At 60.4% G+C, this 17922-nt stretch overlaps 9 protein-coding genes across 9 annotated transcripts in view; 5 read left to right on the top strand and 4 right to left on the bottom strand.

Moving 5' to 3' along the window:
* SDRG_05369 (16S rRNA (-N6/-N6)-dimethyltransferase) overlaps positions 1-785 on the top strand; it is a gene marked incomplete at both ends in the record, with an annotated part of 2242 nt that extends 1457 nt beyond the window's left edge. The window contains 4 exons of the mRNA XM_008611082.1: positions 9-343; positions 385-470; positions 512-601; positions 645-785. Coding sequence (XP_008609304.1) covers positions 9-343; positions 385-470; positions 512-601; positions 645-785 — 652 coding nt within the window. The remainder of the gene's footprint in view (positions 1-8; positions 344-384; positions 471-511; positions 602-644) is intronic.
* A 20-nt stretch (positions 786-805) lies between these two features.
* SDRG_05368 (hypothetical protein) lies at positions 806-2764 on the bottom strand (the record flags this gene model as incomplete). Its single annotated transcript, XM_008611081.1, has 1 exon — positions 806-2764. One exon carries the CDS (start codon positions 2762-2764, stop codon positions 806-808), a length of 1959 nt encoding a protein of 652 aa, XP_008609303.1.
* Positions 2765-3124: 360 nt separating this feature from the next.
* On the bottom strand, positions 3125-5208 carry SDRG_05367 (hypothetical protein). The gene has a single exon (XM_008611080.1). It carries the CDS (start codon positions 5184-5186, stop codon positions 3168-3170), a length of 2019 nt encoding a protein of 672 aa, XP_008609302.1. The 5' UTR covers positions 5187-5208; the 3' UTR covers positions 3125-3167.
* Positions 5209-6291: 1083 nt separating this feature from the next.
* Positions 6292-6779, top strand: SDRG_05366 (hypothetical protein). The gene is made up of 3 exons (XM_008611079.1): positions 6292-6404; positions 6451-6505; positions 6558-6779. The coding sequence occupies exons 1-3, from the start codon at positions 6303-6305 to the stop codon at positions 6710-6712; spliced, it is 312 nt and encodes a 103-aa protein (XP_008609301.1). The 5' UTR covers positions 6292-6302; the 3' UTR covers positions 6713-6779.
* An 18-nt stretch (positions 6780-6797) lies between these two features.
* Positions 6798-8851, bottom strand: SDRG_05365 (methylcrotonoyl-CoA carboxylase beta chain, mitochondrial). Its single transcript, XM_008611078.1, has 4 exons — positions 8699-8851; positions 8492-8655; positions 8301-8440; positions 6798-8251 (listed from the first exon to the last, which is right to left on the bottom strand). Exons 2-4 carry the CDS (start codon positions 8651-8653, stop codon positions 6874-6876), a joined length of 1680 nt encoding a protein of 559 aa, XP_008609300.1. The 5' UTR covers positions 8654-8655; positions 8699-8851; the 3' UTR covers positions 6798-6873.
* A 550-nt stretch (positions 8852-9401) lies between these two features.
* On the top strand, positions 9402-10418 carry SDRG_05364 (hypothetical protein). Its single transcript, XM_008611077.1, has 2 exons — positions 9402-9992; positions 10045-10418. The coding sequence occupies exons 1-2, from the start codon at positions 9436-9438 to the stop codon at positions 10355-10357; spliced, it is 870 nt and encodes a 289-aa protein (XP_008609299.1). The 5' UTR covers positions 9402-9435; the 3' UTR covers positions 10358-10418.
* Positions 10419-10666: 248 nt separating this feature from the next.
* Positions 10667-14639, top strand: SDRG_05363 (hypothetical protein; the record flags this gene model as incomplete). The annotated part of the gene is made up of 6 exons (XM_008611076.1): positions 10667-11476; positions 11520-12072; positions 12115-13242; positions 13285-13343; positions 13389-14425; positions 14468-14639. The coding sequence occupies exons 2-6, from the start codon at positions 11679-11681 to the stop codon at positions 14637-14639; spliced, it is 2790 nt and encodes a 929-aa protein (XP_008609298.1). The 5' UTR covers positions 10667-11476; positions 11520-11678.
* Positions 14640-15338: 699 nt separating this feature from the next.
* On the top strand, positions 15339-15962 carry SDRG_05362 (hypothetical protein). The gene has a single exon (XM_008611075.1). The coding sequence runs from the start codon at positions 15443-15445 to the stop codon at positions 15887-15889; it is 447 nt and encodes a 148-aa protein (XP_008609297.1). The 5' UTR covers positions 15339-15442; the 3' UTR covers positions 15890-15962.
* A 656-nt stretch (positions 15963-16618) lies between these two features.
* The window catches only part of SDRG_05361 (hypothetical protein), a gene marked incomplete at its 5' end in the record, with an annotated part of 1685 nt that continues 381 nt past the window's right edge, over positions 16619-17922 (bottom strand). The window contains 2 exons of the mRNA XM_008611074.1: positions 16619-17147; positions 17194-17888. Of these exons, the coding sequence (XP_008609296.1) occupies positions 16642-17147; positions 17194-17888 (1201 nt within the window). The 3' untranslated portion in view covers positions 16619-16641. The remainder of the gene's footprint in view (positions 17148-17193; positions 17889-17922) is intronic.

Raw genomic sequence — 17922 nt, 5'->3', positions numbered from 1 at the left:
CTCGGCAGCACAGTCTGGGACAGCAGCAAGGTCTTTATGAAGTTCATCGAGAAGCAGCGCGCGTCGCGCTTCGACTTGGCGCTCGCGCAGCACAAGCGCAAGAAGGCGGCAATCAGCGTCATTGAGCTTGGCGCTGGGTGCGGCCTCGCAGGCATTGCCTTCGCTAAGCTCGGCTACCACGTCGTGCTCACAGATGTCGGGCCCGTCCTGCAATGGCTCACGCAGAACGTCGCGTCCAACTTTAGCGAGGCCGAGACCGCAGGCCGCGTCTTCGTGCACGAGTACTCGTGGGGCACATCATGCGCGTCCGTGTCGTCGCTCCTTCCCGATACGCCACCCTTTGGTACACCCATCGACTCCTTCTGTGCTCATTCTTCTTCGCAGATATCATTTTGTGCGCCGATGTCCTCTACGACGTCGCAGCGGTCAAGCCACTGATCCAGTCGATCCTCGCCCTCGCCAACCGCAAGGTAGCATCAACGCCCTCGGTCCTCCAACCGCAAATGCGTAGACAATCATCTACATTGCCAACGAGCGCCGGAGTCCCGCGACGCGGGCAGAGTTTGTACGCCATCTCGACGCCGAGTTTGTGTGGAAAGAGGTTTCTTCCTCTTCATACCGCAATACGTTCTGAGTGCTCGTAGATTTCAAAAGACGACGTCGACCCGGCGTACGACCGCGAGGCCATCGAGGTGTTTGAAGCGCGGCGCAAGCACTCCAAGATCCCACTGCACTTGGCGATCCACGCATCCGAGGCGGCCATTGCAACCATGATCGAAGAGTAAATCAAGAGAGTTAAAGGCGCTTAGGCGGCCCAGCGGTATGTGCGAATACCTCGCTTGGGCACATACGTTGGCACCGACACGTCGCCGACGACAAGCGTAAAGTGGGCGTCTTCGGTGTTTTCGTTGAGGACGACGAGCACCATGTCGTTGGCCGGCGTCTTGAAGGCTGCTGCCTGCGTCAGTGCATAGCCCGCCGTCACGCACTTGTTGGTCATCTGGTTGCGCAGCTCGTGGCCGTGGAAGCTCCATGCTTGGTGGGTCGCGCCCGCCTCGCATGGCTCGATCGAGAGCCGCCCGCCGTTGTCCAAGGCGCCATAGCGCGCCGTCAAGCACATGTTCTGGAACTGGATCGTGCTGGCATTGGTAAAACTCCATTGGTGCTGCGTGTACATGCAGTTGACCATCTCGATTCGATCACCGAGCCACTCTTCGTGGACGACGTCGAGGCAGTACATGGTGCCAACGACCTTGAGCTTGTTGTCGGACGTGCGCTCGAACGCTTGGTTGGCTGACTGGTCGCAGTGGTACGCGCCGCCCGGAAACTGGTTGCCGAGCGTGACGTTGCCGGGGGCTGCGTATGTCACGCGCACGTCGGACGCAATGCGCTTGGCGCCGGGCGGCACAAACGCAGAAAAGTGCTTGATAAAGTGATACATGGGCTGGACCGTAAAGTTCAACCCGTCTTCATGGAGGATCATGGGTGCGTCGCACGCGTTCCCGAGCTTGTTGGGACCTCCTTCGTGGTCCAGAATGAGGTTCCAGTCGACCCAGCCGGCCGCCCAGTTGTTGAGGTCGCCAAGAATGTCGTGGGCGTAGCGCATGCCGCGTGCCCACGCATCGTCACCGGACGCGACGCCCGGGCAGTTGGCCGCCTCGGTCGCCAGCAGAATCTTCTCCGGGTGCAGGTTGTGCGTGTCGTTGACGTGCTCGTGGTTCTGGACGCCGTCGAGCTCGCGCGTGTTGTCGTACCAATGGAACGCGACGCCGTCAATGTACTGCGTCGCGGCCTTGTGCTTGTAGACGGCGCCGGCCCACATCTGGACGTTGCCGCGGTTGTGGTCAAACATGAGCAGCTTCACGTTCGGGTGCGTCTTGCGCAGCTGCGGCCCGAGGAAGTGGCCGATGAAGTCCGCTTGGTACGCGTCATCGTAGAGGCAGGCTTCCCACGGTGCGTGCTGCTGCGGCTCGTTCTGCGGCGTGACGCCCCAAAACGAAATGTTGTGCCCGGCGTACGCGTCAATGAACTTGGAAAAGTACAGCGCCCACGTCGACCGGTACTGGTGCAAGAGCCCGTAGGGCGCCGCGGACCCGAGCATGTTGGACGCTCCGTGCGCGTCGGGGTACTTCATCCACGCCGGCGGGCTCCACGGCGAGAGGAAGAGCTTCATGTCCGGACGCTTGGCCAGCGCGGCGCGAATGAACGGGATCATGGCTTCGTTGTCGTGCGCGACGGACGAGTCGAAATGCTCGAGGTTCGTATCGTGGGGTACTTCAGCGAACGAGTACGTGCCCGGGCTAAAGTCGCACGAGTTCATGGGCACGCGCCCGAACGAGTACGCCGAGCCTGTCTCGGGATCAAAGTACAAGCGGAGTAGCTCCTCGCGCTTCTCGGCGGGCAGCTTCATAAACTGGATCGCTGCCGACTCGGTAAACGCACCGCCAAACCCCAAGATTTCTTGGTACTCGACACCGCTGTCAATGCGAATGTAGCTGTTCTCATTGAGCGCAAGCGGGCTGGCCGCCAATGGGGCGTGGGCGATGGGTGCGACGCGGTTCTCACCCGCCGTCTCGACAACAAAGAGGTCATTCGACTCGACAGCGCGGGCGGCGCTGGCTGTGTACGTCACGGCGCCGACGGCCAAGGACGCGAGCGAGACGAGGCCGATGGCGCGGAGGTGCTTGTGGCGCACGCACATGGGCGACTCGGCGTCGTCGGCGGCGAGCGGTAGGCTGCCGTACGTCGTCTTGTGCGTCTGCATCAAAGAGGATTTCGAAAAGTGACCCAAGCGACGTTTCGCCCATCACCTGGGATCGCTACGCGCTGCAGCCAATCCAATCACATGCTGAGAAAGTGCCACTTCGGACTCATGACCTAATTAGGTGATCGGCTTCCTAATTAGGTGATCGCGTCCGAATTTTGTCGACAGTGGGGCTTGAAGCTGGGCGAGCAGCCGGTTCAATTTGCCGCCACTTGAAGTTAGCCACGAGGACCAGAACGAGCGGCTACCAACCGCCGATCGCTGTCCCGTCGACACCCTCTCCGACGTTTACGGCAGCAGCCTCCGGAGGCGGATGCGCTTGCGACATGCCAACCATCGTCGTGGCTCGTGGAAGCGACAAGCACACGAATATCACGACTCGATTCAGCATAAGAACAAGGCTTTACGCCCACTGGTACGTCCGGATCGCGCCCTTGGGCACGGTAGTCTCCACTTGCCGGCCGTCGTTGGTTGTGAGTGTGAACGAAGCGTCTTCCGAGTTTTCGTTGAGGACGACGAGCACCTTCTTGTCCTCTGGCGTCTTGAACGCAATCGCTTGCGCGAACGCGTACCCCGCGGTCGCGCAGAGCCCGGTGGCCTTGTTGACGAGCTGCGTGTCGACGAAGGTCCACTTCTGGTGGTCCGCGTCCACGCACTGCTCGAGCGTGAGCGCGGCGCCCGACTCGAGCGAGCCGTGGGCGGTCGCGAGGCACTGGCCGCGGAAGTGGATCGAGCCGTCATCGCCGAACGTCCAGCTGTTGGACGTGTAGATGCACTTGACGAGCTCGATCTTGTTGCCAAACCACTCGTGCACGACGTCGATGCAAAAGTCGTTGTCCGTGACCTTGATCTTCGAGTCCTGCGTCTTGTAGAGCGACTGTCGGCTCGACTTGTCGCAGTGGTGCGCCGCCGCCGGGTACTGCGTGTAGAGGTCCGGGATGCCCGGCGCCGCGTACTCGACGCGGATGTCGGACGCAATGCGCTTGGAGCCGGGCGGCGCAAACTGCGAAAAGTGCTTGATAAAGTGGTACATGGGCTGGAGCGTAAAGTTGTCGCCGGCCGGGTTCATGATGATGGGCGCGTCGCACGTGTTGCCGAGGTGGTTGGGGCCACCCGTGTGATCGAGCATGAGGTTCCAGTCGACCCAGCCGACGGCCCAGTTGTTGAGATTGCCGAGAATGTCGTGGGCGTAGCGCTGGCCGCGGAACCAGCCGTCGGCGCCGGAGGCTACGTCCGGGCAGTTGCAGCTCTCGGTCGCGAGGATGAACTTGTCCGGGTTCAGATGGTGCGTGTCGTTGAGGTGTGTGTGGAAGAGGACACCGTCCAGCTCGCGGCCACCGCCGTTGTACCAGTGGACGGCGACACCGTCGACGTACTCGGCGGCCTTGTTGTACGCCGCCTGGGCCCACTGCGTCACGGCGTCGCGGTTGTGGTCAAACACCATGATCTTGACGTCCGGGTGGTCCTGGCGGATCTGCGGGCCGAGGTAGTCGGCGACGAATGCGGCTTCGGCCTGCGCGTCGTACGAGCACGCTTCCCACGGAGCCGCAAACATGGGTTCGTTCTGCGGCGTGAGGCCCCAGAACGAAATGTTCTGGCCCTGGTACGCCGTGATAAACTTGGAAAAGTAGAGTGCCCACGCGGAGCGGTACTTGGGGTCGAGGCCCACGGGCTGGACGGAACCTGTCATGGTTTGCTTGCCCTTGCCGTCCGGCAGCTTCATCCACGCAGGCGGGCTCCACGGCGAGAGGAAGAGCTTGATGTCTGGACGCTTGGCCAGCGCAGCCTGAATGAAAGGGATCATAGTGTCGTGGTCGTGCGTCACGTTCATGTCGAAGTGCGACAAGGTCACATCGTCGACGACATCGTCAAACGAGTACGACCCCGGCGAGTAGTCGCACGAGTTCATCGGCACGCGACCAATCGTGTAGCCGGCGCCCGTCTCCTTGTCAAAGTAGAGGCGCAAGACTTCTTCTTGGAGCTCCGGCGACAGTTTCTTGAACTGGATTGCCGCTGCCTCCGTGAACGCGCCGCCAAAGCCAAGGATCTCTTGCTTGACCTGGGTGTCGTCGACGTGGATGGTGCTGGTGACCTTGGTCTTTTTGGACTTCTTCTGCTTCGTGAGACCCTTGTGCTCGACGGGACGGAAGAGCTGCTCCGCCTCAAAGGCCGACTCGACGACGAGCAAGCCGTTGTCTTCAACAACGGTCGGCGCATGGTCCTCGAGGGTGGCAATGATGATAGTCGAGTCCGAGCTGCCCGTCGTCATGACGACACCGGCCGCCACCATGGTGGCAGCCACCACCGCGCCTGCCCAGAGCTTCTTGCTGAGGCCTTCTGGAGCGTTTATCTTGCCCGTGGTCGCGGGCACCGATCCATATTGCGAGGTCGTCGACGACGACGCGAGCGAAGCGGTCGTCATGGTGAGCGTCTGCGGCTGCGAGCAAAACCAAAAGTGAGTTTGCGTTTCACGAAGTGGCATGATCCGGATCCGGAAAAAGCACAGCTGCCCAATCACCTGGGCGTAATGGGGTCGAGAATCCGGATAGTCGGAAAACTCTCAAAACAAATAGATTCTTCCATTCAAAGAAAGAGGTTCATAAGGCGTCGCCACCGTTTTGGAGATCGCAACGGCCATCGAACGCCAAAAGATCGCTCTCGAGTGGCCCAATGAGGATGACGGAGGCGAGAAGGCGAATCGAAGGATCGAAATTGCAGCTACTTGGGCGACGTTCTGCGTTCCGAGGTGGCGCCAAGCATGCCCATCAAACGCCCGTACCATGTACCAAGCACACTCGTAAGTGCGTACCTGGTCGTGCACTGTCTGGGTTCGTTGGTGTGTTTTACAGCAACTATCAACGTGCTTGAGACGAGGTCGCCCCTCCAGCCTACGACGACGACGCTTGGCAGAGCGCTCGGGTTGCCCCAGGCGAGAGATTCTATTGACAATCGTTCACGACGAGCAAAGTCCCAGCACCCCTTTCAAGGAATATGCCGGCTATCACCCGAAAATGCACCCACAACACTCCACGCTTGGTCCACGTCGGCTGCCAATCCCACGCCCGACCCTTCTTCAGGCCGCGAGCACCAGATGTGATCCGGTGTCGCATTTAGAGCATGTTCACCGCACCTCGTACCAGTCCAGTCCGACAATTTCGCTCTGCGTGGACGTTTCTTCAATATCGCTAAAGCAGCAGTGCTTGCTCTGAGGCATCTACGAGAAGAAGCATGGCCATGCAGGCGTCAAAAGCCGCTAGCACCTAAGCAGCGAACGAAGACACTGGATAAAAAGCAGGGACGTCGGCAGGATTACGTTGGCGCTCGACTCTACCGCGGAGGCGCCATAGTGCTTCCACGGCGTCTTCCTCGCGAAGGCTCTTTGTCGGCGATGAATAGAAAGGCATTGCGGCACGCCAAACTCAACGCCGCTATTTGTTTGACTTGATGTTTGTAAGACCGTACTCAATTGAGTTTCGATATCCGGATAACGTGCGGAGGCGTGCTGGCCGGGGGCGGCGCAGAGTAAAAGTTTCCGCTCATGACGTTTGCCAGTCGATTCAAGTCCTTCCTCAACCACCCCACGGGGCCCAAGACGACGCACTTCTGGGGACCCGTCGCCAACTGGGGCTTCGTCGCCGCCGTACGTCGCGAGGACCATCGCAAGATGCTCATGGTCGTCGTACTAGGCGATCGCCGACATGAACAAGCCGGCGGAGACGATCTCGGTCAACATGACCGGCGGTAGGTGCCAAGGACGTCACGGCAGCGTCTCATTACTCTCTCTCGCAACTAGCCATGGCCATGTACAGCTTGATCTTCATGCGCTTTGCCTGGATGGTCCAGCCGCGCAACTACCTCCTCTTCGTGTGCCACGTCTCGAACGAAACGGCGCAGCTCTACCAACTGCAGCGGGCTCTCCGCGCGCCCAAGAAGGAAGACGACAAGTAACTTCACCTTGCTTTTGTCATTTGCCTAACCAGCCATCATCATACATGCTCGTGCACTTGGTACTCCATGTCCATTGATCGAGCGATGGGGATATGCAACCTCGTTGTCGTTGTTCACACACAGCAACGCTCCTTGTTTCTCTACAGCTTATGCGTATCGCTCTACATACGGAAGACGCCAAACTTGGTCGGCTCGGGCTTTTCGTTGAGCGCGGCGCTGAAGCTGAGGCCGAGGATCTTGCGCGTGTCCTTCGGGTCGATGATGCCATCGTCCCAGAGGCGGGCCGTCGAGTAGTACGCCGAGCTCTCGGCCTCGTACTTTTCGAGCGTCGGCTGCTTGAACGCAGCCTCTTCCTCCGCCGACCACGTCTTGCCGGCACGCTCGAGGTTGTCGCGCTGGACCGTCGCCAAGACGCCCGCGGCCTGCTCGCCGCCCATGACCGAGATGCGCGCGTTGGGCCACATGTACAAGAAGCGCGGCGAGAAGGCGCGGCCGCACATGCCGTAGTTGCCCGCACCGTAGCTGCCACCGATGATGACCGTCACCTTGGGCACCTTGGCGCACGAGACGGCAGTCACAAGCTTGGCGCCATCCTTGGCGATACCGCCGTGCTCGGCCTTCTTGCCGACCATGAAGCCAGTGATGTTTTGGAGAAAGAGCAGCGGGATCTGGCGCTGCGTGCAGAGCTCGATAAAGTGCGCGGCCTTGACACTCGACTCGGAGAAGAGAATGCCGTTGTTGGCAATGATACCGATCGGGCGACCGTAGAGGCGCGCAAAGCCCGTGACGATCGTCGTGCCGTAGTGCTGCTTGAACTCGTCAAACTTGGAGCCGTCGACGAGGCGCGCAATGACCTTGCGCACGTCAAACGGCTTGCGCGAGTCGACGGGAATGACGCCGCCGAGCTCTTCGGGGCTAAAGACCGGCTCTTCGACCGGCGTCAGCGTCATGTCCGGCTTCTTCTCGTGGTTTAAGTTGGACACGATCCGGCGCACAATGTCGATCGCGTGCGCGTCGTTCTTGGCGAGGTGGTCCGTCACGCCCGACGTGCGGCAGTGGACGTCGGCGCCACCGAGCTCCTCGGCCGAGACGACCTCGCCTGTCGCCGCCTTGACGAGCGGCGGGCCCGCGAGGAAGACCGTGCCGTTGCCCTGGACAATGACACTCTCGTCGCACATGGCCGGGACGTACGCGCCGCCGGCCGTGCAGCTGCCCATGACGACCGCGATCTGCGGAATGCCCTCGGACGACATGATGGCTTGGTTGTAAAACTCGCGGCCAAAGTGCTCCTTGTCCGGGAAGATCTCGGCCTGGAGGGGCAGGAACGCGCCGCCCGAGTCAACCATGTAGATGCACGGCAGGCGGTTCTCACGCGCAATCTCCTGCGCACGCAAATGCTTCTTGACCGTCATGGGGAAGTACGTGCCGCCCTTCACGGTCGCGTCGTTGCCGAGAATCATGCACTCGATGCCGTTGATGCGACCAATGCCCGTGACGATCCCGGCGGCGGGGACGTCCGTGCCGTACATGCCGTTGGCGCTACACGCCATAGCATGAGAGGTACATCCCCCAAGGACCAGCAGCGTACGCCAAGGGCGAGAGCTCGAGGAACGGACTGCCCGGGTCCAAGAGCGAGTCGATGCGATCGCGCACGAGAAGCTTGTTGCGGGCTACGTGCTTGGCGCGCGCCGCCTCACCACCGCCGAGGCGCGTCTTGTCGAGACGAACCTACCACAAATGCGATTGAGATGTGAGTGCTGATAGGTACATGAAGAGAACCTTGAGCTCGGCCGTGAGGTCGTTCATGCGCTTCATGCTGTCGACAAAGTCGGCCGACTTGGTGTTGATGCGGCCGTCGAGGACGTTGGAGGCGGCGGCGAACGGCAGCGCGTGCGACGACAAGGCGCGGCGCAGGAGCGGCTGGCGCAGGGACGAGAGCATGGCTACGTCATCATCATCAGCAGGCGCCAACTCTGTTCTTAGTACTTGCGTGCGACGAGCGAAAACAAACTATGTGGCTGCCCCGTCGCCTTCGTTGATCTCCCGCTTGCGTAGGTCACCACGTGATTGGTCGAAACCAAATCTGCCAATCGCGTGCGAGGAACAGCCACGAAGCGCACCGATTTTGACCAATCCCGATCGTGGCGCCCAGATGCAAGGCGGTGGCTGCAACGAGGTCTGTCGCAGAAATGCATACATACGCACCTCCGTTGCAGTTCTCTATACCAGATGGTTGTGAACGCATACAAATATCTAGTTTAGCGCTGCATCTTCAAGACTAGATTTCACCTTTGAGACAAAGGGCAATTTGCACATGCGAACAAGCAGCCTGCGTGCCCCATGGTATCCGTGGGCATCCTTGGCTCAGCCCATGTCAGGACGCCTGCAGTCGACGCGGTTCGGAGAGCATCCGCAGCGCGATAAGTTCTCAGCTGCGTCATGGAAGGTGCAACGCCATGTCGTCGTCAACCTCGGCTCGTTTCGCCAGCGAGATGCATGCTACGAAGAGCGCTCTGAGCCCACAAGAGATGGGTTGCCTACCTGCTGGGATGGAAAGCGAGTTTGGGCCACCACCAAAGGGGCGAGTGACTCCGACAATGACAGCTCATTATGCACGTTGGCGTTATCGGTATTTATGGACTATCGCACACGACAACGCGTTTCGGGACTGAAATAGAAAGTGCGTTCGTTCCTGCGAAACGCGGTGGCGACGACGGTGGTTCATGGAGCCCCTTGAAGCAGAGCATGCGAAGAGCGCCGTTTTGCAGAAGCGAGAAGGCTGGGTCGAAGAGGTCTCGCACGGTGGCGTCATTCAGTACCGGCACGAAGAGAGCGGACACTGCCAAGCACACCCGCCCGACGACTGGACAAGTCTGCCGCGGGTCGTGCTCGACTCGGATTCGACGCTGCCGCCGATCGACGACCTCATATCGAGTCGACGACGTAATAGCGAAGACGAGCAGCCGATTCCAGAGCTACGCAGTACCCCGCTCGCAACGGCGCTGAGCGAAAAGGAGAAGCAACTCAAGCTCCAAGCGCTCCGGCGACAGAGTCAATCCATGACCACCGACTACATCACGGACATCGATCGCTACAACAGCGCCAAGCCATTCTCGCGCCGGTCCGACAAAACGTTCGATCCCGAGGCGCGCTGCATCATGTGCAAGACGCAAAAGATCCTAATGGTCTTCTTCCCGTGTGAGCACAAGTGCGTCTGCAACAAGTGCTTGGACTACCACCCGCCCGTGACCAAGACTATCGGGAAAGGTGCCCATTGGCCGTACGTACATGCCGTCTTGGGACGTCGTGACGTCACACGTGGTGTGTACTAGGCACGCGTGTCCTGTCTGCTACCGTGACGTGACTGTCATGTTTGAAAACACGGGGTTCGAGGTCGACCACTACTGGAAGCTGGACGAGGTCCCGCATTTGCCCAACTCGTTTGTGACATCCTTTAAGCGGGCAGGAAGTCGCCTCAATACGACGCCCAACATGGTGTTTCCCGCGCTCGACGAGCTCTGCACGCCCGAGGACGACGAGGCGACGAATCCCTCTAACGAACCGGGCAGCAATCAAGCCACCAACGCTGGGCGGCGAATTCCCCCGCGCCTCAAAGAAAAAACCAAAACGTGTCGCGTCATGTAGTTGCTCCCGTCAGTTCGAGTCGTCGTAAGGTCCAATTCACCCTCTATTTATTGAATGCGGCAGACAAGTTGTGCATCTTTGTGTTATTACGTCTGCCACTCGCCATCGTCGACAAGAGGGCTGGAGAATCAACGCGGTAATCTCGCACAGCATTCGCTGGTCGCACGCGAGATACCGGTAGCGCCGCGCCGTTCCTGACCTCTAGCGGACTGGGAACTGTGCTGGCAAACTCCGACAACTCGACGACACAAGCATAGGGGTAGGTTTGGAGTCGTGTATCCGGACCGGTGAAATATTATCCGGACTCCGGAATCGTGGACCCAGCACCGCGCGAGCTCAAGATCTGCCCATGCGCGAGCAGGACTCGGCGGGCCCGGGCCTCGATGGGCGACGCGAGAGCCTTCGCAGCGAGATGCTGAGCTTCGTCCAGAGCTGCAACCGGGCCATGGATGGCGCAGCCCCGCGATCGACCTCGGCGCCAGCGCGTGCGGTCTCGACACCCTCGGCCGTGGTCGCGCTCATGCGGTCGTACGCAGCCTGGGCATCTGCCCGCGACGACAACTACCTGGCGTACGTGCTCCAAGGCGATGTCGATCGAGTTGCCCGATCGTGCGAGCTCGAGGCGGCTGCGATTATCGATGCACTCGTGCTCGAAGCGACGCCGCACGACGCGACCATTGCGTGGCTGCTGCACGAAGCGGGCGCGATCAACTACAGCAGCTACCTCCTACGAGCTCTCTTTCCCCATGGACATGCGTCGACGCATTGGCGCCGTGGCGTGCACAACCTCGTGTCGACGGTCACTGCGTCGGCCACAGACGACACCAGCCGACGCATCCTCGACTACCTCGTCGCATGCCTCGTATCGCTTGATGACGCAACAAAGAGCGCAGTCGCCTTGCTTCGCCCTGCCATCGCTGCCATCGTCGAGACCTTCAACACCTCGGACAATGACAAAGTACATGCGCTACTCATCGACGCCTTCCGCCCCACAAGCAGCACGCAACAATACAAGCCTTTCTTCGCGAGCAGCTCGTCCGTCTCGCATCGCAGCCATCTCCGACGCCAGCACGCATCGAGCGGCTCGGCAGCGTCACGGACGTCACCGTCTTCCTCTCGGTAGTTGCTCACGTGCGCCAAGTGCGCTAACACTGTACTCTAGGTGTTGCAAACAGCGGTCGCGGACCCCGCCGTCATCGCCTCGAGGACCATTCACCCCGGCTTGGTCGCCCTCATCGGCTACTACCACCGAGAGGGCCCGCAGCTCGTTCTGCAGGTGCTCTCGCTCGCGCACGACTTGGTGGAGACCGGCCTCCAGGCAATGACTGCTGATGTGGCGCTCTACGGACTCCGATTAGCGGCGCAAGCGTGCGTGGACGAGCCAGACATCTATTCCCGCTGGTTTGAAGTCCACTTTGGCGTCGCCAGCCACGCGTCACCGTCGTTGACGGCAACCAACACAGAGCTAACCCGAGCTGTATCCGTGTGTCTTCGCCCGACTTGCGCTCTCTTGACGACGAAGCGGAGTCTCCAGTTCATGTCGGCGCTTTTGACCGACGAGCTGCACGCGACGACGGACGCAAAGGCGATTGAAATGACACTCCGCGTCCTCAAGACCCACGCGAGCGAGTTTCCCGAGTTTGTCTGGACCTACGTGTCGCTGGCCCGGAGCCGGCTTCAGCAGCTCAAGGCCGCAGCCGTTCCAACCCCTAACGGTACGCACCCCATACTAGCTTTACCTAACGCTGTATGCCCAGTAGCGGCGCTGGACAAAGCCCGAGATGCCACGGCGACCGAAGTCGAGGGGTATGTCGAGGCCTTCCTCGATACCGGCCGCGTCTCGTCCAAGCTGCGCCAGCGCATCTTGATGCAGGGTAACGTGTGGCAAACCGTGCTCAAGCCATATTTGCTGCACGCCGAGATGCCGCATCAACTGCCCTTCTCGATGCTCCTCGGGTGGGCGCAGCTCACCCATGCGCTCGTCCACGAAAAGTCGATCACCGAGATCGAGTATGCGCCGTTCGTTCAACGCGTGCACGCGCTTGTGACGCGCCGCGTCGCTTACGAGCAGACGCGACAGCAAACGCTCTCGAGCTTGGCGCGCGAGCTCGTCGCTACGTCAATTTTGCCGGGACGGACGCCATCCGCTGTGCTTGGCCGCATGACGGCTCGCGTGCGCGGTAGCTTGCTCCAACCCTCCATGTCCCTTGACACGCTCCTCGGTGACATTCGCGCCGGATGCAACGAGATGCTGGCAGTACCAAGCGCGGAGTCAGTGCTGCCGTCGCTGCATACGTTCTTGGTCGCCGTTGCGGCGCTGCCCAACGTCGACGCGCTTCAAACAGCCTTTCTCGCGTGGCTTCACACGGACGTCGCCACGCTGCGTCACGGCGGATGGCTTCTCGGCGCCGCCGCGTGTGCCATGGATGACACGCCCGGCGCTATCGCATTGCTAGAAGCTCACATTGCGGGCGTTGCGCCCGATACGATCGTCGACGTCTTTTGCAGCTGCTTTGAGTACACGGAGGCGATTTTTCTTCTCTCCCAAAGCAATGACGGCGTCGACGCGCGTGTCTCGGTGCGGGTCGTGCAGTTTCTGTACTGGGTCTCGCTGCGGCACCACTACCACGGCCTTGATGGTCCGTCGTGGCTCCCTACGAGCATCCGCCGCCTCGAAGAACGGCTGTTTGAGCAACGCGCGCCAGTGCTCGAGTCGGCGGCGTTCTTTCCCGTCTGGCTCGAATTCGAGCTGCACGTCGGGCTCGCTTCACCCGCCTACCGCATCGACTGCCTAGCAATGCACTTCATGAGCATCAAGGACCGCGTCGACGCCGCCGCCATCTCGACCGTCTGTAGCATGGGCAAGGAGCTCCTTCGACACCAAGGTACAAAGAACTAACGCAGCGGTCTGCAATTCAACTTGCTAGACACGTGCCACGCCACGGATGCATCACTGCCGCACACCACCGAGCACGACCGCGTCGCGGTACGTTCAACGCGCCGGCCAGTAGCTTCACCACGCGGCCTCTAGATCCACCCGTGCTGGACACGCACAAAGAAGCGCAAGCGACCGCACGCGGCTTGCGACGTTGGGCTTGGCGTCGCGCTCTTCCAGCAAGCGCTCATAATGGTCATGAACCAGTCGAGCAAGAAGGGCAACCTCGTCACGGCCATCGTCAATGTGCTAACCGAGCACGCAACGAGTCGCATCGCCGCTTGCACCAATGTGATACACAAGGCGTCGTACGTGGGCGTCTTCTTGGAGCTGCTTCTCGCGGTCGTCGTGCATGGACATATGCAGCCGAGGGCTTTTTCTTTGCTGCAAGCGTTTGCGACGACGCACTTGGCCGACCTCGCGCCGTGGCACCCGCGCACGACGGGCATCCTCCTCGCGGCCAGTCTCTCGAGCGGTAGCGAGATGTCGTGGCAGCAGCTCCAGGAGACCTTGTCGCCCATTGTGCTCGCAAGCGTTTTGTACTTTTGGCCCATGGTCAACGCTGCGCTCGTGCCCGAGAGTGCGGTGCTGCCGCTTCTAGGCGAGCTGCATGTCGACTTGGTACTCGCCACGACCCGCGGCGCGATGCACCCGTACCCGACCGAGTGGCGTGCCTCGTTTCTAAAGCTCGCGCGCTTCTGGCTCGCGTGGGGCATGCCGCTGGATTTATCGACGCTCGAGGCAAAGCTGTTACTGCGCGACGAACGAGCCAGCGCGAGAGTCGTTGAGGACGCGCACGCGGCGTGGGGCGAGTGGATTGAAGCCACAGACGCCCACACCAAGTACCCGCTTTTGCTTGTGCAGCTGGCGGCGCGCAGTCTCGTGCTCCACCCGCGCGCGACGGGGCAAATCTTCTTGACCGTTTCGACTGGCGGCTCGTTACGTGGCGCGCTGTGGGTGCTCCTCGTGGTGCAGCAGCTCCATCCGACTGCCCACATTGCATGTATTCAGCTACATCGCGCAGCGTGGCTGGAGCAAGTCGCTATGGCCTGTGCGACGTACGTGGAAGCAGCGACGACGTCAACGGCGACACCGCCCTGGCTCTTTGCGTGGGCGTCGGTGATCGGGACTAGGTGCGCTCTTCCTTCTTTCTGCATCTCAGGCGTGCGATGTAGTGTGCCAACCTTCTTGGCCGAGACGGTGGCGGCCGGCGCCCGCTTGAACATTCGAATCGAAAACGCCCAAGTGCGGGACGTGATGCGGCGTCTCCTGCCCGAGGACCTCCACTCGAGTCCGTCCGCCGCTACCGCCAGCAGCAGCAGCATGCTCTGGTCCAGCACGATGTAACGAGCCCCACCTACCTTCGATCGATGTCTGCGCTGGCTATCGCCTTCGCTTTTGATATGCATCGCGCGTTGCTAATGAGCGCCGTGTCGCAAAGGTTGCCATGTCATCGAACGTTCGTTGAAGTTGTCGGTCACAAATATGCTGAACATGATATTATTGCCGATTGTCCCCACTCTGCAGTCCAGTGGACTGGTGGTGTCGCCGTGATACAGTCAGCGCGTGTAGCTCAAGTGCGTTGGGGTAGAGGCACGAGAACGTACGGCCTGGCCTTCGCGCCGCCGACACTCGCGTGTTATAACACTCGATGACCCAATCCCACCACGCACTAGTAGCCCTGTGGGCTCTGTGGGAAGTGCCACGGCAGCAACGTCGGCCGCGTGCGGCGCGCGACGCCGTCGTCGCTACGCCACATACACTGTATGACGCAAATGACCATTCCGGTACCGAGTACACGGTACGCGATTCTGAGTCGGACGGCGTGGGACGTGTGGCAAGTACTGGTCGATGCGACAAGAGCTGCTTGGCTGATAGAACGGTTCACGGCCAGCGATCGAGAGCTCGTCGCCTCAAGCTGCTTGGCTCGCCCATATTGCAGCACGCTGGCCTCTTGACCGCGCGGGCTAGGATAAGAAGTTATTGGCGTCGTGTGTTATAACCTGTTACGAAACGTGTTGGCCGGTGATTTGGGACAGAAAGCGTGTCTGGCTCTCGCTGCTGAACTGTTGGAAAACGGATCTGTAACAGCAGCGGCTTTCGCGCGGTCGCTGGACGTGACAGAACCCAATTCGCCTGGCCGCACGCACATGATGCTGACCTACCTCTCGCTCGAGTCGCCACTCACCAAGGTCGTCAAGCGCGCCGCCGAGGACCTCCGCCGGGGCACCAAGCGCCCGCGCCAAGGCGCCGAGTCGACGCCCCTGCCTGGCGACGCGTCGCCGCAGAAGAAGCAAAAGACGCAGCACGTGGTCGAGCCCGTCGTTGCGTTGCCGGCTGTCGATGAGCTCGACGTCGATGTGGACGAGGCCGCCGACCGCTTCCACCCGCAGATCCTCGGCCGCTACTACGACTTTGACAAGACACGCTATAACCTCAAGGTCTTTTCGTGCCGGCCGTGGAACAACAAGGTGCCAACCAAGGGCCGCTTCAACGTCACGACGCGCCGCCCGACGTACCGCCCCAAGCGATACCCGCTAGTCGCGTGGACGCTCCCGACCTTCCCGCTCGTCTCCATCGGTAGACACGAGCTGTAGATCGCACGCTACCTAATTTATATTTGCTAAGTTATGATTTGCACGTAATTATTCGCTGGCAACTGCAGCTTGCCTCAACGTCGCACCCAAGTGCTTCTAGGGCCAGCGGACTTGGTCGCACATTGACACGCTGCTTCTTGGCAAACAGGAGGTTGCTCTCGAGTGCAAGGAACATCACTGCGTCGATTGGTCGGACGTAGAATGCCAGTCGTTTAAGGACAAACATAAGATCTGGGTCGTCGACCGCTGTTGTGGCGGCTCTCCCTATCTTGTTGGAAGCTCCGACTACAAAGCCAGCAACGCTCGTTGGTTTGTTGGAGCCGCCCCGATTTCTAGACCGTTGTAACCTCGCCATTGGAAATTGTCGACGAATTCGCCCAGAGGACAATTTGTGCACATTACGAACGTTCAAAGCAATGGCTTTCGTAGTGCATTGCTCTACGAATGTTAGGTTGACGGCAATGAAGCCTAACCCTTGCAAGACGAGTCGCGCCGATGTGTAGAACTCGCTCTTGCACTCTGTGGCCATGGACCACGAGTGACAAGGTTACTATCAAGCTTTCCATTGTGCCCCCTTGCCTCTTCTGGCGTTGAACAGTGCCAGAAGAGCTATCACCGAGTCGTGCGACCGCGCAGTCCGAGCAACAGGCTTGCGCTCCCTCCCGGCAACGCCCTCTGGAGTCTTCACCCTTCCCCACGGACGACAGATTGCAGATGCGACCGATCTTTCAACCAGTACAGTGTTTGGGTGCTTACAGCTTTTGGTATCGGTACCGGCGGTGGCGGAGGATATACATGCGCAGCACGATGGCGGTGACGACAAGGCCGAGGCTGGCCATCGCAGCGACGTGGGCGATACCGATGCTGCCATCCTTTGTCGCAAAGATCGCCGACGCCCGAGTCATTGTCGAGAGGCGAATGAGCGGCATACCATTGTGCTCGCCGCTGAGGTACTCTTGGCGGTCTGTCGGGTACAAGAAGCCGTCGCACGCCTCCTTGCCAAACACAAAGCACTCGAAGAGGTAGAGTGCGTGCAGCGGGCGGACGGCAGCGACCATGTGACCCGCGCCTTTCACCGTCGTGAACGTCAAGTTCTCGTACTGCTGCGTGTAGCCCGCGAGTTGCTTGTCGGGGCCGATCCACGCCGCCCACGGTGCCACGACGCTCAAGTTCAAGCCTTCGTCGGCGATCCAGCGCTCGGTGCCCATAAAGTTGACCACCGAGTCGGCGTCGCCGCTGTAGATGAGCGCCTTGAGCCCTACAGAGAATCGTATTTCTCTTGCTCCCCAGTCAAGATGTCATACCAGCCGAGAGAATCGTCGGGTACAGCGGCAGCGCCGAGATGCTCCGTGTATAGAGCCGTGTCACATTATGGTTGCAGTCGGCCCACGCGACGTGGCTGCCCGTGACGTGTAGTATTTCCTGGACAGAGTGCAGCTGGAGGTAGCTTTGGGTGAACTTGTCCTGGCACGGCCCAATGTCGCCGCGCGGGAGCTCGACAGGGCGGTAGTGAAGAGCGTCGCCTTGGCTGTTTGGGAGGAGACACACGTCGCCATAAATGTTGTACGGGTTGAACTGCTGCTTGTTGGCCGACATGATCCCGACACGAAGTGCGGCTTCACACTGCGGCGAGCAGGTGGCCACCGACCGCATGCATTTCTTGAGCTGCTCGCCGGCGCAGTTGGCGACCATCGAGAGGTAGTTTTCGCGCGAGATCATGGCGTGTGTGTAGTAGTAGTCCATGTAGGCGTTGCCGTCAATCTTGTCGTCGGTCGCAGGGTTCCCGATCGCAAACCCCTTGAGGTGCACGAGCGGAATCGGCGTCGTCACGAGCTGATGCAATAAGAACGGAATGTACCGACCGGCGTAGCTCTCGCCCATGATGTAAAAGTCGCGTCCATAGTACGCCGAGTACTTGGTGAAAAACTCGACGAGAAACTCGTAGGCGCGCGCAGCCGTGCGCGTGTCGTCGTACTCGGACGCATTGAGCAGCGGCTGGCTAAAGCCGACGCCGGCCGGCGACTCGAGGAAGA

This window comes from Saprolegnia diclina (assembly GCF_000281045.1).
Source record: "Saprolegnia diclina VS20 unplaced genomic scaffold supercont1.14, whole genome shotgun sequence".
NCBI classification, from domain to species: Eukaryota; Oomycota; class Saprolegniomycetes; order Saprolegniales; family Saprolegniaceae; genus Saprolegnia; species Saprolegnia diclina.
The sequence above is the reverse complement of the archived record's forward strand: the minus strand, read 5'-3'. Positions and strand labels throughout refer to the sequence as shown.

Bases quoted from the DNA above. Each gene is read 5' to 3' on its own strand.
- SDRG_05367 (XM_008611080.1), bottom strand. From the start codon at position 5,186: ATGACGACCGCTTCGCTCGCGTCGTCGTCGACGACCTCGCAATATGGA.
- SDRG_05366 (XM_008611079.1), top strand. From the start codon at position 6,303: ATGACGTTTGCCAGTCGATTCAAGTCCTTCCTCAACCACCCCACGGGG. The intron at 6,405-6,450 runs GTACGTCGCGAG...TCGTCGTACTAG, and splicing joins ACTGGGGCTTCGTCGCCGCC to GCGATCGCCGACATGAACAA. The intron at 6,506-6,557 runs GTAGGTGCCAAG...TCTCGCAACTAG, and splicing joins CTCGGTCAACATGACCGGCG to CCATGGCCATGTACAGCTTG.
- SDRG_05365 (XM_008611078.1), bottom strand. From the start codon at position 8,653: ATGCTCTCGTCCCTGCGCCAGCCGCTCCTGCGCCGCGCCTTGTCGTCG. The intron at 8,441-8,491 runs GTTCTCTTCATG...CATTTGTGGTAG, and splicing joins ACCTCACGGCCGAGCTCAAG to GTTCGTCTCGACAAGACGCG. The intron at 8,252-8,300 runs GTACGCTGCTGG...TATGGCGTGTAG, and splicing joins CTCGAGCTCTCGCCCTTGGC to CGCCAACGGCATGTACGGCA.
- SDRG_05364 (XM_008611077.1), top strand. From the start codon at position 9,436: ATGGAGCCCCTTGAAGCAGAGCATGCGAAGAGCGCCGTTTTGCAGAAG. The intron at 9,993-10,044 runs GTACGTACATGC...GGTGTGTACTAG, and splicing joins GGGAAAGGTGCCCATTGGCC to GCACGCGTGTCCTGTCTGCT.
- SDRG_05362 (XM_008611075.1), top strand. From the start codon at position 15,443: ATGATGCTGACCTACCTCTCGCTCGAGTCGCCACTCACCAAGGTCGTC.